At 43.6% G+C, this 20,568-nt stretch overlaps 1 protein-coding gene across 7 annotated transcripts in view; it reads right to left on the bottom strand.

Annotated features, from left to right (window-relative positions):
* Positions 1-20,568, bottom strand: part of MGAT5 (alpha-1,6-mannosylglycoprotein 6-beta-N-acetylglucosaminyltransferase) — a 338,877-nt gene that overhangs the window by 90,917 nt on the left and 227,392 nt on the right. For all 7 annotated transcript variants that reach the window (XM_038565049.1, XM_038565050.1, XM_038565053.1 and 4 more), the window contains 2 exons: positions 16,539-16,672; positions 1,358-1,491 (listed from right to left, as the gene is read on the bottom strand). In XM_038565049.1, coding sequence (XP_038420977.1) covers positions 1,358-1,491; positions 16,539-16,672 — 268 coding nt within the window. The remainder of the gene's footprint in view (positions 1-1,357; positions 1,492-16,538; positions 16,673-20,568) is intronic.

Genomic DNA, 20,568 nt, shown 5'->3' with positions numbered 1-20,568 from the left:
AAATGCAAAATAGTATCTGCAGGAAATAAATCTTATTTCCTAGCCCAGCTTTCTGAGCTTCGGCACTGCTGATACTCTGTGCGAGGTAATCCTTGCTGGGGGTGCTGTCCTGTGCACCTTGGGCAGCATCGCTGACTTCTACCCAGTAGAAGCCAACGGCCCCTCCCTCAGCTGTGGCGACCGAAATTATCTCCAGACTTGCCAAGTGTCCCCTGGAGCTGAAATGGTCCTCAGCTGAGAATCACTGTACTCAATGAAGAGAGAATTCTAGCTTTTATAGCAAAGACAGTTACCTGGAATTAAATCAGCTTCCCTGGAAAGAGGCTGATGGAATTATCCTTTTGGCATCCTTAGCATTGTAGAACTGAAGAGGGGGCAGCACGGCTTTTCCTTTTCTGAACATGGGGTCAGAAAACCCACAGCAGGGAGTTCTTGACTCTAGACATCATGTGTGCTCACCTAGCGGTCAGATTCCTAACTTCCTCAATGAGGGAGGCACAACAACATAAGACCACAGTACCTGTGATCAGTCTGGAAAGGGGTGACTTTCACGTTTAGGAAGAGGCATGTTTTGAAGTCCTGGAGACCCTAGTCCTACGTGAACATGCCCTCAATCAGAATTACGGCACTGGCATATAAAGGCAGACTTTCCAATAGAAAAAGGTTTGCAAGTCACGTCAACAGGTCACGCTCCAGTCTGGCTCCTCTCCTACTGACCTGCCCCAGACGGACTCTGGAAATCGTCCAGGAGGCTGCAAAGTCCAACGCTTTTGGGAAACCTGCCACAGGCTGTGGCCACGTATGTTTTTAGTCCAAGACCTCCCAGAGCAGTGCCTGCAGTCAGCCCTGGCGGGTGTTTTCCTTTCACAGGTAGTCCAGCCCTGACCACAGTGATGCTGCTGACTGCAGCGAAGGGGACGCAAAGGTCACTGCCCTCCCCGGGGCTGCGCCTAGAGCATGCTGCCTACCTTTACACATCATCTCCCATAAGGCATAGGCAGACTCACTTACTTAGCACAGGGCCTCTCTGTGCAATGCCTTGCTCTGGAAAGATATCCAGCCCCCGCAGGGCCTTAGCTTTCAGAAGCAAGTACAGGATGTGAAAGAGGCTGTAACGTGCCACTCCCAGTGAAGAGGGAAGGGCTTTGCTGTGCAGCCACTGTGTGAACGAGTGGGTACCGCCTTTATTAGATACCCAAATGCTACACGACCGAATCCCAGCACAGTCTTGTTTACTTCTAGGCAGATCCCATTAAGCCCTGGGCACTTGGCTTGATTACTCCCTGGATCGAAGTTAAATTAAATTACCCAACAAGCTTCTTTCCAGAGAGAGCGACATGCACACAGACTGACTCACCTTCCAGAAGCTATCCACTTTGCCGTACACAAGGGACTGGTTCTGTCTTTTGATTTCGTTAATGTGGTGGATGTCACTGGAGTTTAGGTGCTGCTCGACCACAAATCCCAGAAAGCTGTTGTCTGGGGTATGAGCTGATGTGGAAAGGAAAGGACAGGGTAGTTAGGATTTAATCAGCAAGAAGAAACGACGATTGCAAGTTTGATGTAAGCCATCTTGCACATAATTAAATGTTTTTGTTTTACCCTGCTCTTCCCTACCCGGGGAGGGGGAGGCGGGGGGACCACCTCCTCCCACACATTCTCAGTAGAACCTTCACATGAGAATTCTCGCCAGGATGGATTAACCTGAACCAAATGCTGCACGAAATCCTGCCTACCTCCCTCCCACCCCCCAACCCAGTAAAATGTACCCATCCAAAAAGCATTCTGCTGTGGGGTCTCCTCCTTCCTGTTTGCTCAGCACAAGGCCACTAACTCCTGACAGAGATGCTGCCCTCCAGGTCTGAGCAACAAATGGCCAGAGCGGGGCTGAATCAAGGGTTCTCACAGGGGGGAGGCTGTTGTTGGCAGCCCCACACCATCCGATCTGATGCCAGCCAAGTAACGAGGGGTTTGGGGGCAAAACCAGTCAACAACACCCCAACACTACACCTCTCCTAAGAATTGCTAATGAGAGATGTAATTATGGAGCTGCATTGAACAGATGGAGGAAATGAAGACAGAATGAAAGGTGAAACTCCCTGGGATGTGCGCCACCCCAAGAAGCCAACCACCACAAGGAGGAGTATCTAGTCTATGGGGTAGACTATTCTAGAAGAGTGAGGCATTTTCGTCTGGATTGTTCATCACGTGAGTTCTAAAACTTCTCTATTTCAATAATTGGTCAAGGTGGGGGGGGTATGAAGCAACCCCACGGCCCCCTCAAACATTTATCTCTTGTGCCTATAATTTTAAGAGGAGTTTCACAAAGAAGGCAACAATCCGAGAACAATCCTCTACAGTAGAAACAGAGACCTTCCCCTGCTACACATTCATTCTGTCCAGAGAAACGTGTTTTTCAGATGACCCTGCAGAGGCCCCACAATATTAAATAAAGCAACTGCTCTGCTTGACTCTGACCTGAATAGAGCAGCTATAAATAACCTAAATGGAGAGATACTGGGTATTCAGAAAATCCACACATGCGGCTTCACCCGTCCTAGTCCGTACTCCTTCACGGGTAGGTGGTAAGCACACGGGGCAAGCTGGCTCCTTTGTCTTACTCTGGCTTCCCCGGGACGCAGGAGCTCTTTCCCGGGCAGGGGGCCTGCACAGAAGCCCCCTAAGGTGGGCAGGGCCAGGCCTACGCAAAGGCCTGGGAGCCGAGCCCTGGGTCTCACTCCCCTCTGCCCCACACGCGGAGGGACCGGGGACACCAGCGGAAAGACGCAAGGCGTGGACATGAAGGAGCTGCATAAACACTGTGTTATCACCGTCCAGTCTCCCGGGCTTCTGCCTAATGGGGGTGACAGAATGAGGAGATAATAGGGTTGTGACTGGGGAGTTGTGTTCGGTCTGGCCAATCTGTTATTTCATTTCTGCGTTTTTGAACAAGTGCCCAGAGGCAATGGCTGCAGTTGGCTGGAAAGTAAATTAGTGAATAAATTCTGCCAACAAGGGGGCACTGGCTGCTTCTCCTTTCTTTTTGAGGAGGTGGTGGTGAGGGGCTTTGCAGGAGGAGGAGGGAGGGGAAGACAGCTCCCGGGGCATTCGAAATGTCAATAAGGCAGCTAAAAACAGTTTTTTTGCAGAACTTTTGGTTAACTGTGAAAATTCTGAAATAGAACCTGACACTTTAAACTTTGAGACTGCGTTTTTTTTTTTTTTTTAAATCTTTGGAAAATGTTATGTGGTGACTAAAGCTCCATGCTTTACAGGATTGTTTCTGAAACTCAGTTATTTAATCCCTACGTGAGTGCTTCTTTAAGAAGGTGAGTTTTGATCCTCCCCCCTAAAACAACACCACAGGTGGGAAAAATGTAATATACTAGGGTAGAGCCAAAAATAAAATTGACAAAACCCCGAAAAAGAAAAGAACTCATATATGCATGTATTTTTGTGTCAAAGATTCCTATAGCTCATGGCTTGAACAGTGAGAGGGAGAGGAAGCGTATGATCTAGTCAAAAAAAACCTTGCGAGAAGTGGTGGGCTTTTACTGCTTTATTACTGTAATTTGGCACAAAATCAATTTTTCAAAGATTTTATTTATTTATTCATGAGAATACACAGAGAGGAGAGAGAGAGAGAGAGAGAGAGAGAGGCAGAGACACAGGCAGAGGGAGAAGCAGACTCCACGCAGGGAGCCCGACGTGGGACTCGATCCTGGGGCCTCTAGGATCATGCCCTGGGCTGAAGGCAGCGCTAAACCACTGAGCCACCTGGGCTGCCCACAAAATCAATTTTGACTCCGTATGAACAATTACAAATACCTGCTCTTCCCCTGAGTTTTCATGCAAACTCTTTATTTCAACTCCTCTCTCTGCCTTGGAGGTGTTAGCTGGGGGAAGGACAAGCTGCAAGCGATGGATGGCTGAGGGAGAAATCCTGGCACTGCCACCTTTCACTAGCACTGGTCATGGCCTCCCCGTGTGTCTGCCCAGGGAATGCCTAACCTGTCACGGGACACTGGCCAAAGGTGTCAGGAGGGGTCACTCAGCTGCCAGCTGTCTGGCAGGCGATTCAGAAGTCACCAGTGGCCCTGGTGTGGTTTCCTTCCAAGGAGCTGGCCAGCTGCTGGGTATCTGCCTGGTGACATCGTCCCTCAAGACCCTAATCTCGACATATGTGCTCCTAAAATCACTTATGATAAGTCAAAAGCCACAGAAAGAGAGGCTGATGCCACCCAAAATGGCCTTTCTGGGATGATCTAACAGGCCAAGCTTTGTCTTTTTCTCTGATGATGATGATAACTGGAAATTTACCTGTGTTGGGAAGGTTTCAAAGAGAAGGCATCCACATGTCAAGGTAAATTTTAAAAATTTCATCATAAATGGAACACAGGAAATCCTGCACATTTGGAAATCAATCCATCCAGGAGATAAACAAATGTGATTTAAAAAAAAATGGCTAATATTTGAGCTCTATGTGTGGAGTTCTGTGCTAAGCGCTATATTTATAGTGACCATTTGATTTTATCTTCATGACAACCTTTTACCATGTTTGTAGAGATGAGAAAGTTCGAGGCGGGGTGTTGGGGGGGGGGGACACTTAAACTACTCCAGTCTGTACACCAGGAAATGGCAACGCTAGGATTCAGAGCCAGACCAGCTGGTCCCAGGGCCCAAGCTCCTTAGAGCATCCTAACATATAGCCTCATAGTCCAAATATTTTATTTTCTGGGCTCCATGAACTACAGTGGTTAACATACTTCAGAGGAAAATAATGTTACAAGGTAGACCAAAATACACATGAGAGACCCAGGGGGAAAAAAACTGTTTATGAGATTACTTCAGTTTCTTGAGTGACTTATGCTAACTTACGTGGGACCAAGTTGATTTTTTAACATGAGACAAGCGGAAGGAGATTTGCTAAACATTGACAGTCTTAAATCAGGACAAGCAGGGGTTTGTTTTGTTTTTTAAGAAAAGCCATATTTTAAGTATTTTGGAAGCACCTATTTACAAATGATTACAAATCAGCTTGATGAGCTTCCTAAGCAGATTACAGTGATAACTTCTTTTAAGAACTACTGGGAGTTTGGCTTGAATAATTCACTCAACCACAACCATTTTAGAGCATTCTTTCTAAAAAACCAGGTTAAATGCTAGGTACTGAGAAATGACAACAGCAAGATGGGTTTCTGTCCTCACAGAGCTTATTAGAGACTTAATAAATGAGATGCATGCTATTTCTACCAAGCAGTAATTCAAAAGTTTTTTTTTTTTTTTTTCAGTGAAATCGACTCTTCTTTCAGCGCCTGAGTCTCTGAGGTCTGTCTTTCCACCACTAAGTCACAAGCACTTGCGCTAAAAAGTGCAAATACTCATTTTAACAGGTGGTCTTTTGGCCTTAACTACAGCTGGCCCTACCATGTTGGGGACCCCCACGCCAGCAGGTCACCAAGGGCAGAAACCCCAGAGCCAGCCTGGGCTTCTCCCTCAGTCCTCACCCAGTCGTGAGGATGTCAGCTTCCCCAAATCTCTCAACCCTCTCCCTCCTCTGTACCTTTCTTACTTCTGGCCTCATCGATTCTTTTTTTTCTTTCTTTCTTTTTTTTTTTTTTTTTAAGATTTTATTTATTTATTCATGAGAGACACAGGCAGAGGGAGAAGACTGAGTGGGACTTGATCCCAAGATCACGACCTGAGCTGAAGGCAGATGCTCAACCACTGAACCACCCAGGTACTCCTGGCCTCATTGATTCTTGTCAAGACTTCTACAACAGGTAAGTTTTCTTCTGCCCTATTGAAACGATCACTTATTTAGGTTTTCCTCATTGTAATAGAAATGTATCCTCTGTAAAACTTTTTCTAGACAATAGAAAAAGATACAAGAAAGATATCATCCATCACCTTATCACCTAGAAATAATCACCATTGTGTGGATTTTTTTTAAAAAAAATATTTATTTTAGTGGGGGGAGGGAGAGCACACACATGAATAGGAGGAAGGGCAGAAGAAGAGGTAAAGAATCCTCAAGCAGACTCCCTGCTAAGCATGGACCCCGATGCAGGGCTTGATTCCAGGACCCCAAGATCATGTCCTGAGCTGAAATCAAGAGTCAGATGCTTACCTGACTGAGACACCCAGGCACCCATGGATTTTTTTTTTTTTATACTCAAATCAAAACTGGATCCTATTATACCTACTTTTTTGTAAACTTTTTTCACTTACAAATGTGCCACAGGCATCTTTGTGGGTTAATACCCACAGCTCATCACCGCTTGTTAAATTAGTATAGTATTCTAGTGCATGAACTCTTTCCATGAGCTGGGATGCCCCATGGTTCTGGTCTGCCAGCACTGCTTTATGGAACCACACTTCTCCAAGGCCATGCAATTATCTCCTTCAGGTGATGGGTTTCTGACCCAGTCCTGACTTGTGGGCTGCCTCCACTCCCCAGCCTCCAAGGCTGGGCACATAATACAGAAGACATTGCTTGGCCATGGCTCATTTGAAAGATGGGGGTATGATGCAAGTCCTGCCAATCACAGCTGCTCCAACACTAGTCAGAGCTACTTTTGAAGTCAGGGTGTCTCTGCTACAATCACCAACCAGGAAGGGTAGAATCTAGAGCTGCAGAGGTCATCTGTGTGCCCATGAGAGAAGGAAGCCAATCCAGAGAAATGCAAAGCCAAGATAGGGAAAAATAAAGATATCCTCCAAGCCCAAATCCAGCTCAACTTAGAACTGGTTTCAACAATTCCCAAGGACAAGAACCAACAAACCCTTGTGACCAAGTCAACATGACAGAAATCCTAACTAATACACCCTTACAAGACATTTAGGACATCTCCGATTTTTGACTATTGAAATCAACTAGTACTATAGACCACCACATTCTTGTTACATCGGCAGTGGATTTCTCGTACCTTCAGCCTTGCCCTTCCTCCTTCCCTATTCCCTACTCCAGCACATCCTCTGTGCTGCCTGACAGGGCATTCTTTGCAACAAACATAACTGTGGCAGTTTCTGGCTGAAAATCTTTACCTCCTTCAGGATGAAGCACCGGCTAGCCTACCAGTCATTCTAGCTACATTTCAAGTCACCCTCTGATATCTCTGCTCTCCATGACGGCCTACTTGGGGTTTGCAATGCAGATTTCCCATCTTCTCTTGTGCTGGCACATGTCTGGCTTATCTCACCTCCCCCTCCCTTGAAGGCACAGTTCACTTTACCTCCTGGTTCAGGGATTCCTTAACTTTCCAACACTGAGATAAGTAGCCCTCCTCTTAGATCGTGAAGAGTTACAGTTCCTTTCACACATTGTTATCTTGATGGCAGACTATATGTTATTTGAGGCTGAACCATGTTTTATGCCGTCTCCTAGAGCATAGTAGGAAATTCAGCAAATATTTTTTGCATGCATGACTAAGTCAATGGGAAATACTTAATTAACTGCTGTGATTGACTCTATAGGTAGATCTACATTACCAAGCAGCAGAGGCCATGCCTAAACTACTCCCAGCATCAGGCTTTTTGCACCAAAGTTCCAAAACTAAAGCCTGATTCATGGGATGAATCATTAACCAAGGCAGCTCATCACTCTATTCTGGAAACTAGCTCATTCATACTAAGTGACAGGTGTTCAATAAATATTTAATTGGTAAATTAATATATCTTTTAATCTAGGTCACAGAGCTGAAGGTGGGAAGAAGAGAAACCAACCAGTGATGCAGAGTGGTAAAATTCCCACATCATGGGTTCCTAAGTCCTACCAATTCATTCAACAGTAGCACTTTTATTAAGCACTTACTACTATGAGCCAGAAAACAACTTGGGAAGAGCTGAAGAGTGAATAAAGCTTGCATGAATGAAGCTCCCTTCACTGAGCTTATATTCATCTGAGGAGACCAACAGTAAAATAACTCAATGTTACAGACAAACAAAACCAACTACTTTGGTGACCAACCCTGAACTGTAGTTAAGATATGCTGAACTTCGATGGTTTTTTTATGCATCAAAAAAATAAGGAATGATGACTGATGAGTAGACAGACATATGGATTGAGAGGTCAGAGAGCAAAGAAAGGAAACTTTTTTGCAGAGTTTAGGCTGTGGGGTTCTATTAGACATTTCTTTCACCCTTTTTGCGAATTGAAAACTTTGTTAAAGCGGGGAAGGATATTGGCTATGATCATATTCAGGATGTTGATGCTGACTCTGATGACGTAACTGGCATGATAGAAAGAACTTTATTGACAGATACAGTCACATCACACAGGAAGTTATCTGGCTTTAAAAACCAGAGCCAGTGATGTTATACTTCAAATTTTACCCAAACTCAAGTTTTTCAGATGGTGATGATGATGAGCAGACAGAGAGAGAGAGAGAAAGAGAGAGAGAAGAGGTCAGGATGCAAAGTAGGGAAACGATCACGTACAGCTGGGCTGAAAAGATGAGAGCCTGCACTGTTGACAAAAGGCACAATGGAGTAAATTTCTCAAGTGTCAAAAAGCAATTTAGGAGGGAATGGACTCCTCAGAAGAACATCACTCCTGAAGGCTGAGACTCAGATAAAGGAACTGTAAGGCTGATCCCATCACTCACTGGTCTGCACAGAAGTAAAAGGCAAGAGTCCTACTGATCGAAGTCAAAGGCCAAAAAGGCAGTTTGAATCACAAATAGCTCCTTTGCTTGTCAGGCCCTAAAAATAAAATCATGCGTGGGAGTGATCCTTAACTGAAGCCAACAAGTTTGTCCTTTGCATGAAAGGAAAATAGGCCATGATTGATTTTAGCTCAGGTCATGATCTCGGGGTTGTGCGAGTAAGCCATGCATCCGGTTTCATGCTCAGCCGGGAGTCTGCTTGGGATTCTCAGTCCCTCTCCCTCTGCCCCTACCCCCAACCCACCTGTGTACACACACACTCTCTCACTAAAATAAATAAATCTTTTCAAAAAAGATGCTAAAAGCCCCCAAAAAACCTGAAGAGACATAGACGTCTAAAGGGAAGAATGTCTGGGAGATGGAATAACAATGCAAAGGTCCTGGGGCAGCAGTGTGCCTGACTCACCTAAGAAACAGGTATGGGAATAGAGAGCAGTGAGCATGAAGATGTGTAGTAAGAGATGAGGCCAGACAAGTATTGGTGGCTTTAGGCCACTGGGATGACTGGTCTTTCCCTACAATGAAATGCTGTGGCACTGTGAGCACGGGAGTGTCATGATCTGACTTATGTTTTAATTAGCCCCATTCTGTAGTTGGGGAAAATGGGGTCTTTTTGCTCTTTTTTCATTTATACAACAAATACTTATCACCAATGATGTTAACGCTTCAGGTATGGAGGACTCAGCAGTGACCAGGCTCGTAGGACTGGAATACAGGTTAAGAGTCATAGAACAGGAGCGTCTCACTCGGGGAAGGGAGGATTCTGGAGGACAGAACATCTCCCTGAAGGAGGAGCAAGGGTGTGTGTGTCGGGGGTGAGAGCTAGCTAGGGGCTTCCAGACCAAGGAGCACACACATAATGGCCTGCAAGCCAGAGAAAACACGGCACCCCGGAAGATGAGTAAAAGCCAAGAGGAGCCAAGCAGCATGAGGCAGGCCAGATGGCATACAGAACGGAGAGGGGCTGGAGGTGAAACGGGAAGGCTCTCAACTAACACCTCCAGAATCCCCACAGCCTGTTCTTCACTCAACTCTATGACAGCTCCCTGTCTCTTCTGCCCCAAATTTCCACCTGTACCGAGAAATGCTGAATACTTCCCAGCCCTGACAGTGTAAGCACCCAGAAGGCAAATTGTTCAGTGTCTTCAGATTGTGAACTACAGCCAAAACATTGCAGGTCATCAAAAAATTAATTCACTAATTAATTAAAAACAAACCAATAGCAATGGACTCTGTCTAGAGAACATTCTAGGACGGTGATATGAAAAGTGAGGTGGTACAGCAGGTTGCTGAGTGTTATTGAAACTTTCCAACTACAGGACATCAGCAGAAGTCTGGGACACCACTTGCCTGAGCCCAGTGGAGAGGAGTCTGGTCATCTCTGCTACCGTTATGTGCAGCCGGTCTCCAGCGAAGGGGAGGGGCAAACACAATCAGATAAGGACAGTTCACCACCACCACTGCTGTTTTTACAGAGGCCAGGGGAAGTTGTGAAAGAGGGTGTCGAACAGGTCATTAAAGCTATCCCCACATGGGCTAACTCAAGGGTGAGTCAGGGACTTCAGTGTTTCCCTTTTCTCTTTTTGTAAATAGTATGGGCAAATGTCTTGCATTTGTTTATTGAGGTATAACACACCTTGTTGGGAATTGAGAAATAGAAAAGAGACCACTTTCAGGGGCTCAGACAAAGCAGTAGGGTGGGGGCACCTGGGTGGCTCAGTGGTCAAGCATCTGTCTTTGGCTCAGGTCACAATCCTGGGTTCTGGGATCGAGTCCCACATCAGGCTCCTCGCAGGGAGCCTGCTTCTCCCTCTGCCTATGTCTCTGCTTTTCTCTGTGTCTCTCATTAATAAATAAATCTTAAAAAAAAAAAAAAGAAGTATGGGTGGCTGACCAAAGGCTACTGACAGAAATAACACCTACCTGTAGGGTCAAGCCAAGACTCTGTCAAGCCCAGAAAAAGCAAGCAGTTAATTTTCAACAAGAAGCAACAGAAGTTTCCCAAAATAGGTACAAATGAGGAGCTAATCACTTGATGGATGATAAAACAGCCTTAGAAATCAGTTTTAAAAAAAAAATTATCTATTAAGTGAAGGGAAAAAAAGGGGGATCAGGAATTCTATTATGTATTTACAACTATGTAAAAATATACCCATGAAAAATACGATAATGCTTGTATTGAGTATGGGGGTCTTTTCCATGGGAGGAAGTGGCTTTCTCTATTTTTGCCATAGGGTTACATTTTTCTTCAATTTGGAAGGATAGAGGAAGTCTTTTAAATAGAGCCTTCAAGAAATAGAATACCGTTTTGCTATCAGGGTGATGTGAAGAGAGCAAGAGTGGGGAGGCCTCTAGCAGGACCTGCAGAGACCAGCAGGCTGTCTGGCAGGGCCAGGGAGGAGTTAGGGAGTGTCTGGGGGGAGGGCAAAAGAAGGGCACTACAGTCTTTGAGTGGGGATAGCTCAGGCCAAGCCGAGCTTTCAAGAGCTGGCTCTGGTGGCAAGAGGATGGCCGTAGAGCCTAGCCCAAAGGCCACCTGGAGTGTGGACAAGAGGAGAGTGCAGGAACCATCAGACTTTTCAACTTCTTGGAAAAAATCATCACTCAGTAGATGTAGCCAAAGGGACTCAGCATTGTCTGACCACTTGGATGGTCCCTATAGAAGCTACTTAGGGAGGGGTCATGAATAGTCGATGTTGACACATACAAAAATGCCCAAATGCAAACAGAATACACAAAGAGGATGGTTGCAGTGAAATTCTGAGATCTGGAGCAAAACGATAAGAAAAATCAGGTTTTTCAACCTGCAAGAAACTCCACCAACTCTGTGAGGAGATGAGTTAGAGAAATAGAAGCAGTGTTAAAGTGAGAAGTGTTGAATCTGAATTTAAGTTTATTTTTTTTTTTAATTTTTTTTATTATTTTTTTATTTATTTATGATAGTCACAGAGAGAGAGAGAGAGAGAGGCAGAGACACAGGCAGAGGGAGAAGCAGGCTCCATGCACCGGGAGCCCGACGTGGGATTCGATCCCGGGTCTCCAGGATCATGCCCTGGGCCAAAGGCAGGCGCCAAACCGCTACGCCACCCAGGGATCCCTGAATTTAAGTTTAAAAGGAAAAACATGCTTTGGTCAGCACAACCTCATGGCATTGCCCCTAAAGATGTATCAGCAATGGTGCGTTTCTCTCTTTCTTTATCCTCCAGCTGGGCCCTTTCTGACCAGCTTTCCCATCCTCTCTGCACTTCACACATGCGGGAACACTGCTAAATCTGGTCAGAGGACAGCTGGACTGGAAGACGACAGAGCTCTACAAGTACAACACCCTATTCCTGTGGATCTACAGTTTCCATTTTGCACCCCCATCAGAACACAATCTAGTATACCTGTAATACACGTGCGTGTTTACACATCAAGTATGTAATGATTACTATCAACCCACACAGGAAACACTAGTAAATATGTTGTGTTTGAAAAAAATCAACGATGCATAAATATAAGTTGACACTTCCTTCTTACGCTCAAAGCAACGATCTTCCCCTTTCAGATCACTGGAATAGCCACGTGTACCTGAAGGGTGAGGGAATGGGAGGTTCTGTGGGGATGACTGGATTGGGCCAGACCCACACTTTTGTCATATAGGTAGGAAAGAACCCCCTCTCAAGGCAGCACCCAAGTTCTCTGTGGGCAAGCTTTGGGAGTTACTGTTTTGTGCCAATTCTCCAGCCTGGACACAATGCAACAGGACAAAGGTCTCAAACTACTTAATTGTCCTCTTCAGGTCCGTGTTTTCTCCAATTAAGACAGCGTCCTCCATGAGAAAGCTTTCCATCAACCTGTGACATGAAGGCTGTAGCAACCGTGGATGATTCCTGCCTTGTTCCAGTACTAAAATGCTGATTTTCTCATTCTTCATTCCTTTGGCATTTATTAGCTGTGATTTCTTCATGATTAACAAATTTCTTTCATCAACTTTCTGATTATCTTCAAATACAACTTGGCCTAGAAAGGCAGGATCAAAGCTGGATTCTTTCCCTTTATTTTTCAGAGTAATGAAGTGGTGTCCTAGCAACTAGCAAAGGGGGGATCGATGGACTTTGTGGGCTTCTCCTGTTTGGAGGATCATCTGGACTCCTGGAGTGCCTGTCACTGATGTGACTGTAATCCACCATAGCTTTTCTTCTTCCTGATTCTCAGACCACCCCGTCTTTGGTTCTTCAGTCCTTCTGACTCCACTCCAGGGGTCTTCCTTAGCTTCCTTGCTTTCTGGCATGTTGAGATATCCCTTTGCAGACATTTCCTGCCCTAGACCTGGAATTGGCTATTTAACCAGCAGGAGGTTCCTTGGAGAGGGAAAGATATTTATAAGGTTCCCAATCTAAGTGCCAAGGATACTCCTTGCTACGGGCCGTCTTTACTTTTGATCCTTTTCAAAGTACAGAGCTAGGAAACATTTATTTTTTAAAGAGAAATGTATGTTGACATTGATATGCCCTCTTTGAGCCGAGGATCATACAGTCTTTATTTAAATTCTTTAAATACTACCCACCTTCTTGTATACTGAAAATCTTGGGCAGCCCGGGTAGCCCAGGGGTTTAGCGCTGCCTTTGGCCCAGGGTGTGATCCTGGAGACCCAGGATCGAGTCCCATGTTGGGCTCCCTGCATGGAGCCTGCTTCTCCCTCTGCCTGTGTCTCTGCGCCTCTCTCTCTCTGTTTCTCATGAATAAATAAAATCTTTAAAAAAAAAAAAAAAAAAGAAAATCTTGGCTCCTACAGTATGCCTCTAATAGTTTCAAATAACAGTGCAAATATTTCCTCTTGTGAATGTATGGTCCAAAGAGGGAGTTTTAAAGTCACTCCAAGTAATTATTTTCTCTATGTGGGATAGTCATATTAATCTGATAGAGCACTAGGCCTATTCCATTTTTTCAATTTGTTTTCAGTTGTAAGTGAATGCTTTCTCTCTCAATCTCTCCATCTCTCTCTCTCTCTCTTAAATTATGTAAAACGTTTACATGATTCCTAGGCCAAAATATGGTGCATTAAAGGGACATCTACTTTCTGTCCCTGATCCTGCACACCTTTCCTCCAGGGATAGTCACTTTCATCAGCTTGTTATTTAACCTTACATTTTTTTCTTTTGAAAATACAGGAAAATTCATATACACTAACGTACACACACACTGTCTTCTTATGCAAAACGGAGTACGTTGACGAGATGCCCTGCATTCTTGTTTCATTACTTGAATGTACCCCAGTCATCTCCCTCAGAGCTGTGTGGACTGTCCTCACTGTTCTTCCCAGTTTCAAAGTACTTCCCTCTGTCAGCAGACCATGTTATTCACTCAGTGCCCTATCATGACCATCTGGGTTATTTTCAGTCTTTGCCTATTACGAACAGTGTCACAACAAATAACCTGTGCACGCATTATATTTTATTTCTGCTCACTTATCTTTGGGAGAAACTCTTAGATATGATCTGCTCAGTCAAAGGGAAGATGTGCTGATAGTTTTGCTAGATTGTGACAAATATGCTTCCCCCTGTTAGTACCATGTTATGCTCTCACTAGTAGGGCAGGAAAAGATGGATAGATCCTCACCATTGGAATAGCTATGCTACTAACTTCTGGATCCTGGTGAGCCTGATGTTTGGGACATGGTATCTTGGTGCAGTTAAAATATGCATTTCTCTATACGGTGAATGAGGGTAATATGTTTTCAAATGTTTGGGGCAATAAGCTTCTTTTTCCTCAAAATGAATAATGGCCTTTGCCCATTTTCCTGTTGGATTATGAAACTTTTCTTTCAGTCTTTAGAAGCTCTTTATATATTAAAGGATACTAACCCACCAAGATAGAATTTTGCTTATGTTTTCACCATATATTTTTTTTTTAAAGGCAGTCGAATGTACCCGTTTCCTCCCCAGATTCCTGCTGAATTCTGAATCAGTTAGGAAATTCATCCCCTTCCCAGGTTAATAGGAATTAATCTGTGTTTTCATCTTTAGTTACATTTTAAGCAATGAATTTCTTTCAATTTAGTTAATCAACACTGTTGAAATCCTCCATTCGTGGAGAACAAAATGGGTTTTTAGGACTCTGAATTTCAACATTCTCGCAGAGAACTTTATACTTTCTGGAAACATTTCCTATTTCTACTCCCGAGATACAAGGCAACACCATCTTGTAGAGGACATACATATAGCATATCATTCAGGCTGTTCTGGCCATTTTAGAAACATCTAACATTTTTCATCTGATGTAATGAAGAGGTCACTTCTAACATTATTTTGTACCACCTCATTCCAGCCCCTCAAGAGTTATACAATAAAGTCAAACCAAAGGCTAACTCCAATCATGCCTTACCATACTGGCCAGCCATTTGTCACCCAACGTGCCATTTATTAGTTTGTCCTCTAAACTGTGCCCCCAAGACAGGTTACAATAGCAGGATGATAGAGCTCCAGGAACAAGAATAATGTCAGGCACGTGGGCGGCTCGGTGGTTGAGCGTTTGCCTTTGGCTTAGGTCGTGATCCTGGGGTCCTGGGCTAGAGTCCCGTATGAGGCTCCCCGCAGGGAACCTGCCTCTCCCTCTGCCTATGTCTCTGTCTCTCATGAATAAATAAAATCTTTAAAAAAAAGTCTGCCATACATATAACATGCTCTTAAAAATCCTTCTGAGCTGAAAAGAACACGCGACCATGAGCTGAGTTTTAAATCACTACCTTCCGATTGCTATAACCCTTTTTAATTCTATTGTCTCATACATCACATGCAAAGATTTGTCCAATGTATTCTTTGTTATGTTTAGTGAACATGAGAAAGGGTCATCTTCAGGTGACTACATACAAGGAGGAGGGGCGCCCACACAGAGAAAAAGTAGGCCACGGGTCTGTTGGGCTTTAACAAAGGAAACAGATTTACATCTCAGATACTAATTCTATGATGAAAATCTTGGGATTAAAATTATACTGGCAACTTTGGAAAATGGGAACTCCCCACTCTGAGCACCTAAATGAAGTCATGTTTAACTTATGTGACATTTCCAGAATAGGACTTCACCTCATCACCGAGGCCTATGGACTTAAACTCTAAGCTTGTTTTGGGCACGATCATTACCAAATGTGGGAGTTTCCTTCACAGTCCTCAGCTAATTATTAAGGAAACGAGGCCAGAGGCGGTAAATTCATAACAGCAGTAAGGAATGGTGAATGCGAGAAAGAGAATGTTACAGAAATAGAAAAATGCGAAGCCCCCACTGTTGAGGTCAGTTAATTCACCATTTTTTAAGTATCTGTGACAACACCTCCTGAAATTATCATTGCCGTTGGCAACAATGACACCTTGTGAACGAGGGCACATGAGATTTCATTCTGGGCTAGTGCTTAAAAGCTGATTAAGTATGGAACAGAGTTTAAAATAGTTTCATTAAAAAAAAAAAAAGCTTTTTTCTTTACAAGGGTTGATGCTTAAATAATTAAGACTTTTTGTCTGGAAAAATCTATCTACATGAAAGAGCTCATTTCTCATCAGTAATCAAGTGGGCCATTTGCAGAATGAAATGTGTTTAGAACCTGCTAATCCAGAATCCACACAAAGTCCTTTCTCAAATGGTTTTTACTGATACTTCATATTGAACATTTTTTTTTTCCTTCAGGATGCTTCTAAGGCTTTTCACAAAATGCTCACATGGCCTTTCGATTCCAATTAAACAACAACAAATCAGTTATTCCCAAGGGAAAGGTTCCACAGCACACATTTCTACAGCAAAAAGCCCGGAGACTCATAACCCAAAATACCCGTTCTAGTTTCCTTTCCCATTTGCCTTCGGTAGCATTCTGGAAAGTAGAGGTGAAGCGAGAATACTCACGGAACATGGTATAAAACTGCTGCGGGTTCAGATTCCATTTGCCCCAGGGCGTCTTGTGGCCTTTAGACTGGGCATAGTTAGCATGGTTAAATTCTGGCTCGGTACCAAATGAATCCAGGACTCGGAGCATGCACCTGAAAGGAGAAAGCGATGTTGATAAAACTACAATCTTGACCCCAAAGTTCAAAAGGTAAAAACTTGGGGCACCTGGGTGGCTCAGTCAGTAAAGTGTCTGCCTTCAGCTCATGATCCCAGGCTACTGGGATGGAGCTCTGTCTCAGGTTCCCTGTTAAGCAGGGAGTCTGCTTCTCCTTCTCCCTCTACCCACTCCCCCTCCCCGCAACCCCACTCATGCTCGGTCTCTCTCTCTCTCTCCTTCAAACAAATAAATAAAATCTTAAGAAAAAAAGGTAAAAACTCTAACCCCTCCTTCAAGGACTACCAAAAATGGAGAATACTTTTAATCAGAAACACTTGTGGGCAGGAAGTGAGAGACTATGGAATATATATACCAAACATCTCCATGTGTGACTTCTGAGGCTGAGCCATCACACATACATATGTTTTGCTTCAGATTAGCTGACAGACAAGTCACAGAAGATTGCTCAAATACCAGCAAAATAAAAAGTCCCATGGGAGCTGGCATTGCAGACTGCCATGTTTACTGCTGTACCCCTAGCGAGGGCTGAGCATACAGTGGTGCCTAATGAAGAGTTGTTGAAGAAACAAAGAACTACTGTTTGTAGAAGTGGCTGTGGTCTGAATATTTGTATTCCTCTCCCGAATTATGTTGAAATCCTAACCCCAAAAGTAACAGTACTAGTAAATGGGGCACTAGGGGGTTAAGTCGTGAGGGTGGAGCTCTTGTGAATGGGTTTAGTGTTCTTATAAAAGAGACTCCACAGGGCTGCCTGGGTGGCACAGTCGGTTAATTGTCCAACTCCTGATTTTGGCTCAGGTCATGATCTCAGGGTCCTGGGATAGAGCCCCATGTTGGGCTCCATGCTCAGGAGAGAGTCTGCTTAGGCTTCTCTCTCTCCCGGTCCTTTTGCCCCTCCTGCTCTTGGCTCACTTTCTCTCTAAAATAAGTAAAATTAATTAAAAAAGAAACGAGAGAGACCCCACAGAATTCCCTGTTCCTTCCAGCAGGTGAGGACAAAGCAAGAAGTCTGAGACCTGGAGGAAGGAGAGCCTCACTCGACTATGCCGGAACTCTGATCTTGCACTTCAGCTTCCAGAACCGTGAGCAATAAATGTTTCTAAGCCACCCAGTTGGTGGCATTTTGTTAGAGCAGCCCAAATGGACTAAGATAGAGGCCTTACTCTCCTTACAGCATATGGTATGCCTTAGCTCTTTCAACAATCATTTAGCATGTTCATCAATTAATAAGAGTATTTAATTTTAGGTAGAGTTTAGAATCTCATGTAATCAGCTGTGTTGATTTTATGGTCTTGACAGTACCAGAGCATTACTGCTTTCTTCCAGAGCCTGAAGAAGTAAAAATGAAGATGTTTAATTTGGCTCTTCCAACAAAGTATTCAAACTGGGTCACCCAAATCTGGTCTACCACCTATTTTTGTATGGCTTGTAAACTAAGAATGATCTTTGTTAGTTTAAAAAAAGGATATTTTGTGACATGAAAATTAGGTGAAATTCACTTTTCATTGTTCAGATATGAAGTTCTATTTAAACATAGCAACACCTAATTGTTTACTTAGATCTATGGCTATTTTCACTCAGTAACAGAGAACTTCAGGAGTTGCCACAGAGACCATGTGGCCAGCAAAGCCTAAAATATTTACTACATGGTCTTGACAGAGCCTATTGATCACTGCTTTAGAGTACAGAAACAACTACCAATAGTAAGAATCAATGCTGAAACAGAAATCAATGCTGAAACCTTCATTATTAATTAACTTATTCTTTCAATTCATCAGTGATCCTCCAAACATTGATATAAATTTAGCTTGTGCCTGGCCAATGAAGTCTGGTTTCTGTGGTTATACATCAATATTTCCGAACGGCTCTTACTGGACCAATAAGCATAAACGCAAATAAATATTAAAGTCCACATCTTAGAATCAGATAATGGCAAGTGAGTTTTAAGTACTGGATTAAGTTTCTTTCCTCCTTTTCCAATTATTTTAAAGGCGTTCTTTCAACTTTTTTTTTTTTTATACCAATGTATGATTCAGAAAAACAAAAGGCAAACACCAGTTTAGATTTTCCAGAAAAATCAATAGTAAACTGCCACTTTACTGTGATGATTTTCTCATTAGTCATCTCTAATGAGATGACCACCCTTTGTCTACCCAAGGAAAGGAGGAAAAGAGGACGGGAGGGAATACAAGCTGACCACAGATAGCATTTCCTTATTTTGGACTTCTGTGTGGCTCTCAAGGAACATGCTACCATCACAGTGACAATTTTCACAATTATCCTCAAGAATATGTTATCTGCCTGAAAACCAATAGATGGACAGAAATGGGAGTCCACAGTCCGGGAAAAAGAAAGCTGGGGAGCCAAGATACTAACCAGTGTGTGCTTTCCTTTTTTTAAAGACTTTATTTATTTATTCATGGAGACACAGAAAGAGAGGCAGAGACAGGCAGAGGGAGGAGAAGCAGGCTCCTTGCAAGGAGCCTGATGTGGGACTCAATCCCTGGAATCTGGAATCATGCCCTGAGCCAAAGGCTGATGCTCAACCACTGAGCCACAGGCATCCCCTGTGTGTTTTCCCTAGTCTGAATAGCTTGGGGTATTCCTTCTCTCCTCTTAATAAAACATCCCCATTCCTTAACTTATATATGTTTTTTAATATCAAAGTTTACATTAAAAACTCACATAAAAATCCCCTATATTTATAAACTCTTCAACTTATATTTTAAAATAAGATACAAAAGCCACTGGTTACAGCCACTGTATTTTCTTCTGAGGAAGTCAGCAGTGTTCAGAGAACAGTAGGGAAGACAGTGCCTGTTCTGTAGAAGGCTGCTGCAGAGCAGGAAGGGACCGAGGGACACACGCTGGCAGGTGGGGCTGCTGGGCTCCTGCCCAATGGCCAGGGCTGAGACTCAAAGATTACAGGCTCTATGCAGGCACAGCAGGGAGAATGGGACAGCCTTGTCATAAGAACCATTGTCTTGAAGGCTTTGGCTACTTCCACTCATTTGCAATCCACTCTAACAGGGTATATTCCTTTCTAGCTTTGGCTTGTGATTTATTTTTAACTTGGAGTTTTATTGGTTTTATTTTAAATTTAGATAATTAAGACAAACCCTGATGAGTCAAGATACCTGGTGGGAGCCTAATGCCTGCAAGCCTGGACTTTGATACAGTGCTATGTGATGTCGGGCTTCTTCCCAACAGAGAGCTATAGAGTGAACGATCAAATGTCTGAGAAACTTGTAATTCGACATCCTCATACTTAAGCTTTGTTTGGGGAATTGTCTATTTTTTAGCTGACCTGGGTTTGTTTTATAAACCAGAGGCAGGGGACTGATCTCTGTGTACAGCAGAAGAGGTTTAACATTATAGTTTTCCTTTTTCAATCACATTCTACAGCTGTGTGTTTGGAACTGGGTTTATGTTAATATTTATGCAGTTCCTCTAATGTCTTTTGTGTGTCTGAAACATCAGGAACAGACTGATAACTTAAAAAGATATTTGCCTTGCTGCCCGAGGCAGCTGGCCTCCTAACAGGAATTGCTGTGGCAATGCCAAATGACTCCTGGAACATTCTCTTTGCTCTAAGCCACACTACTATAAGATGGATGCTCAAAACTTCCTTGCCAGAACCTACTTCTAATTTGGAGTTAGATGTAAAGCATAGTATATCTTGCACTATGTACACCCCGTTTTGCTGTGTGTCCTCAATACTCAGCAAAGATCTTATGTGAAGCAAAATGGGTATGAGTTTTGCAGTCCCTAGTGGTATACTGGTTGCATGCCAGCACTGAAAACATGTTTAATTCAATTTCTTGGGTCCCTACATAAATTGGAAAGAATTTACAAATATTTTTTCCAAGA

Source organism: Canis lupus, chromosome 19 (assembly GCF_011100685.1).
Source record: "Canis lupus familiaris isolate Mischka breed German Shepherd chromosome 19, alternate assembly UU_Cfam_GSD_1.0, whole genome shotgun sequence".
NCBI lineage: Eukaryota > Metazoa > Chordata > Mammalia > Carnivora > Canidae > Canis > Canis lupus.
This window is presented reverse-complemented; position numbering and strand designations above follow the sequence as displayed.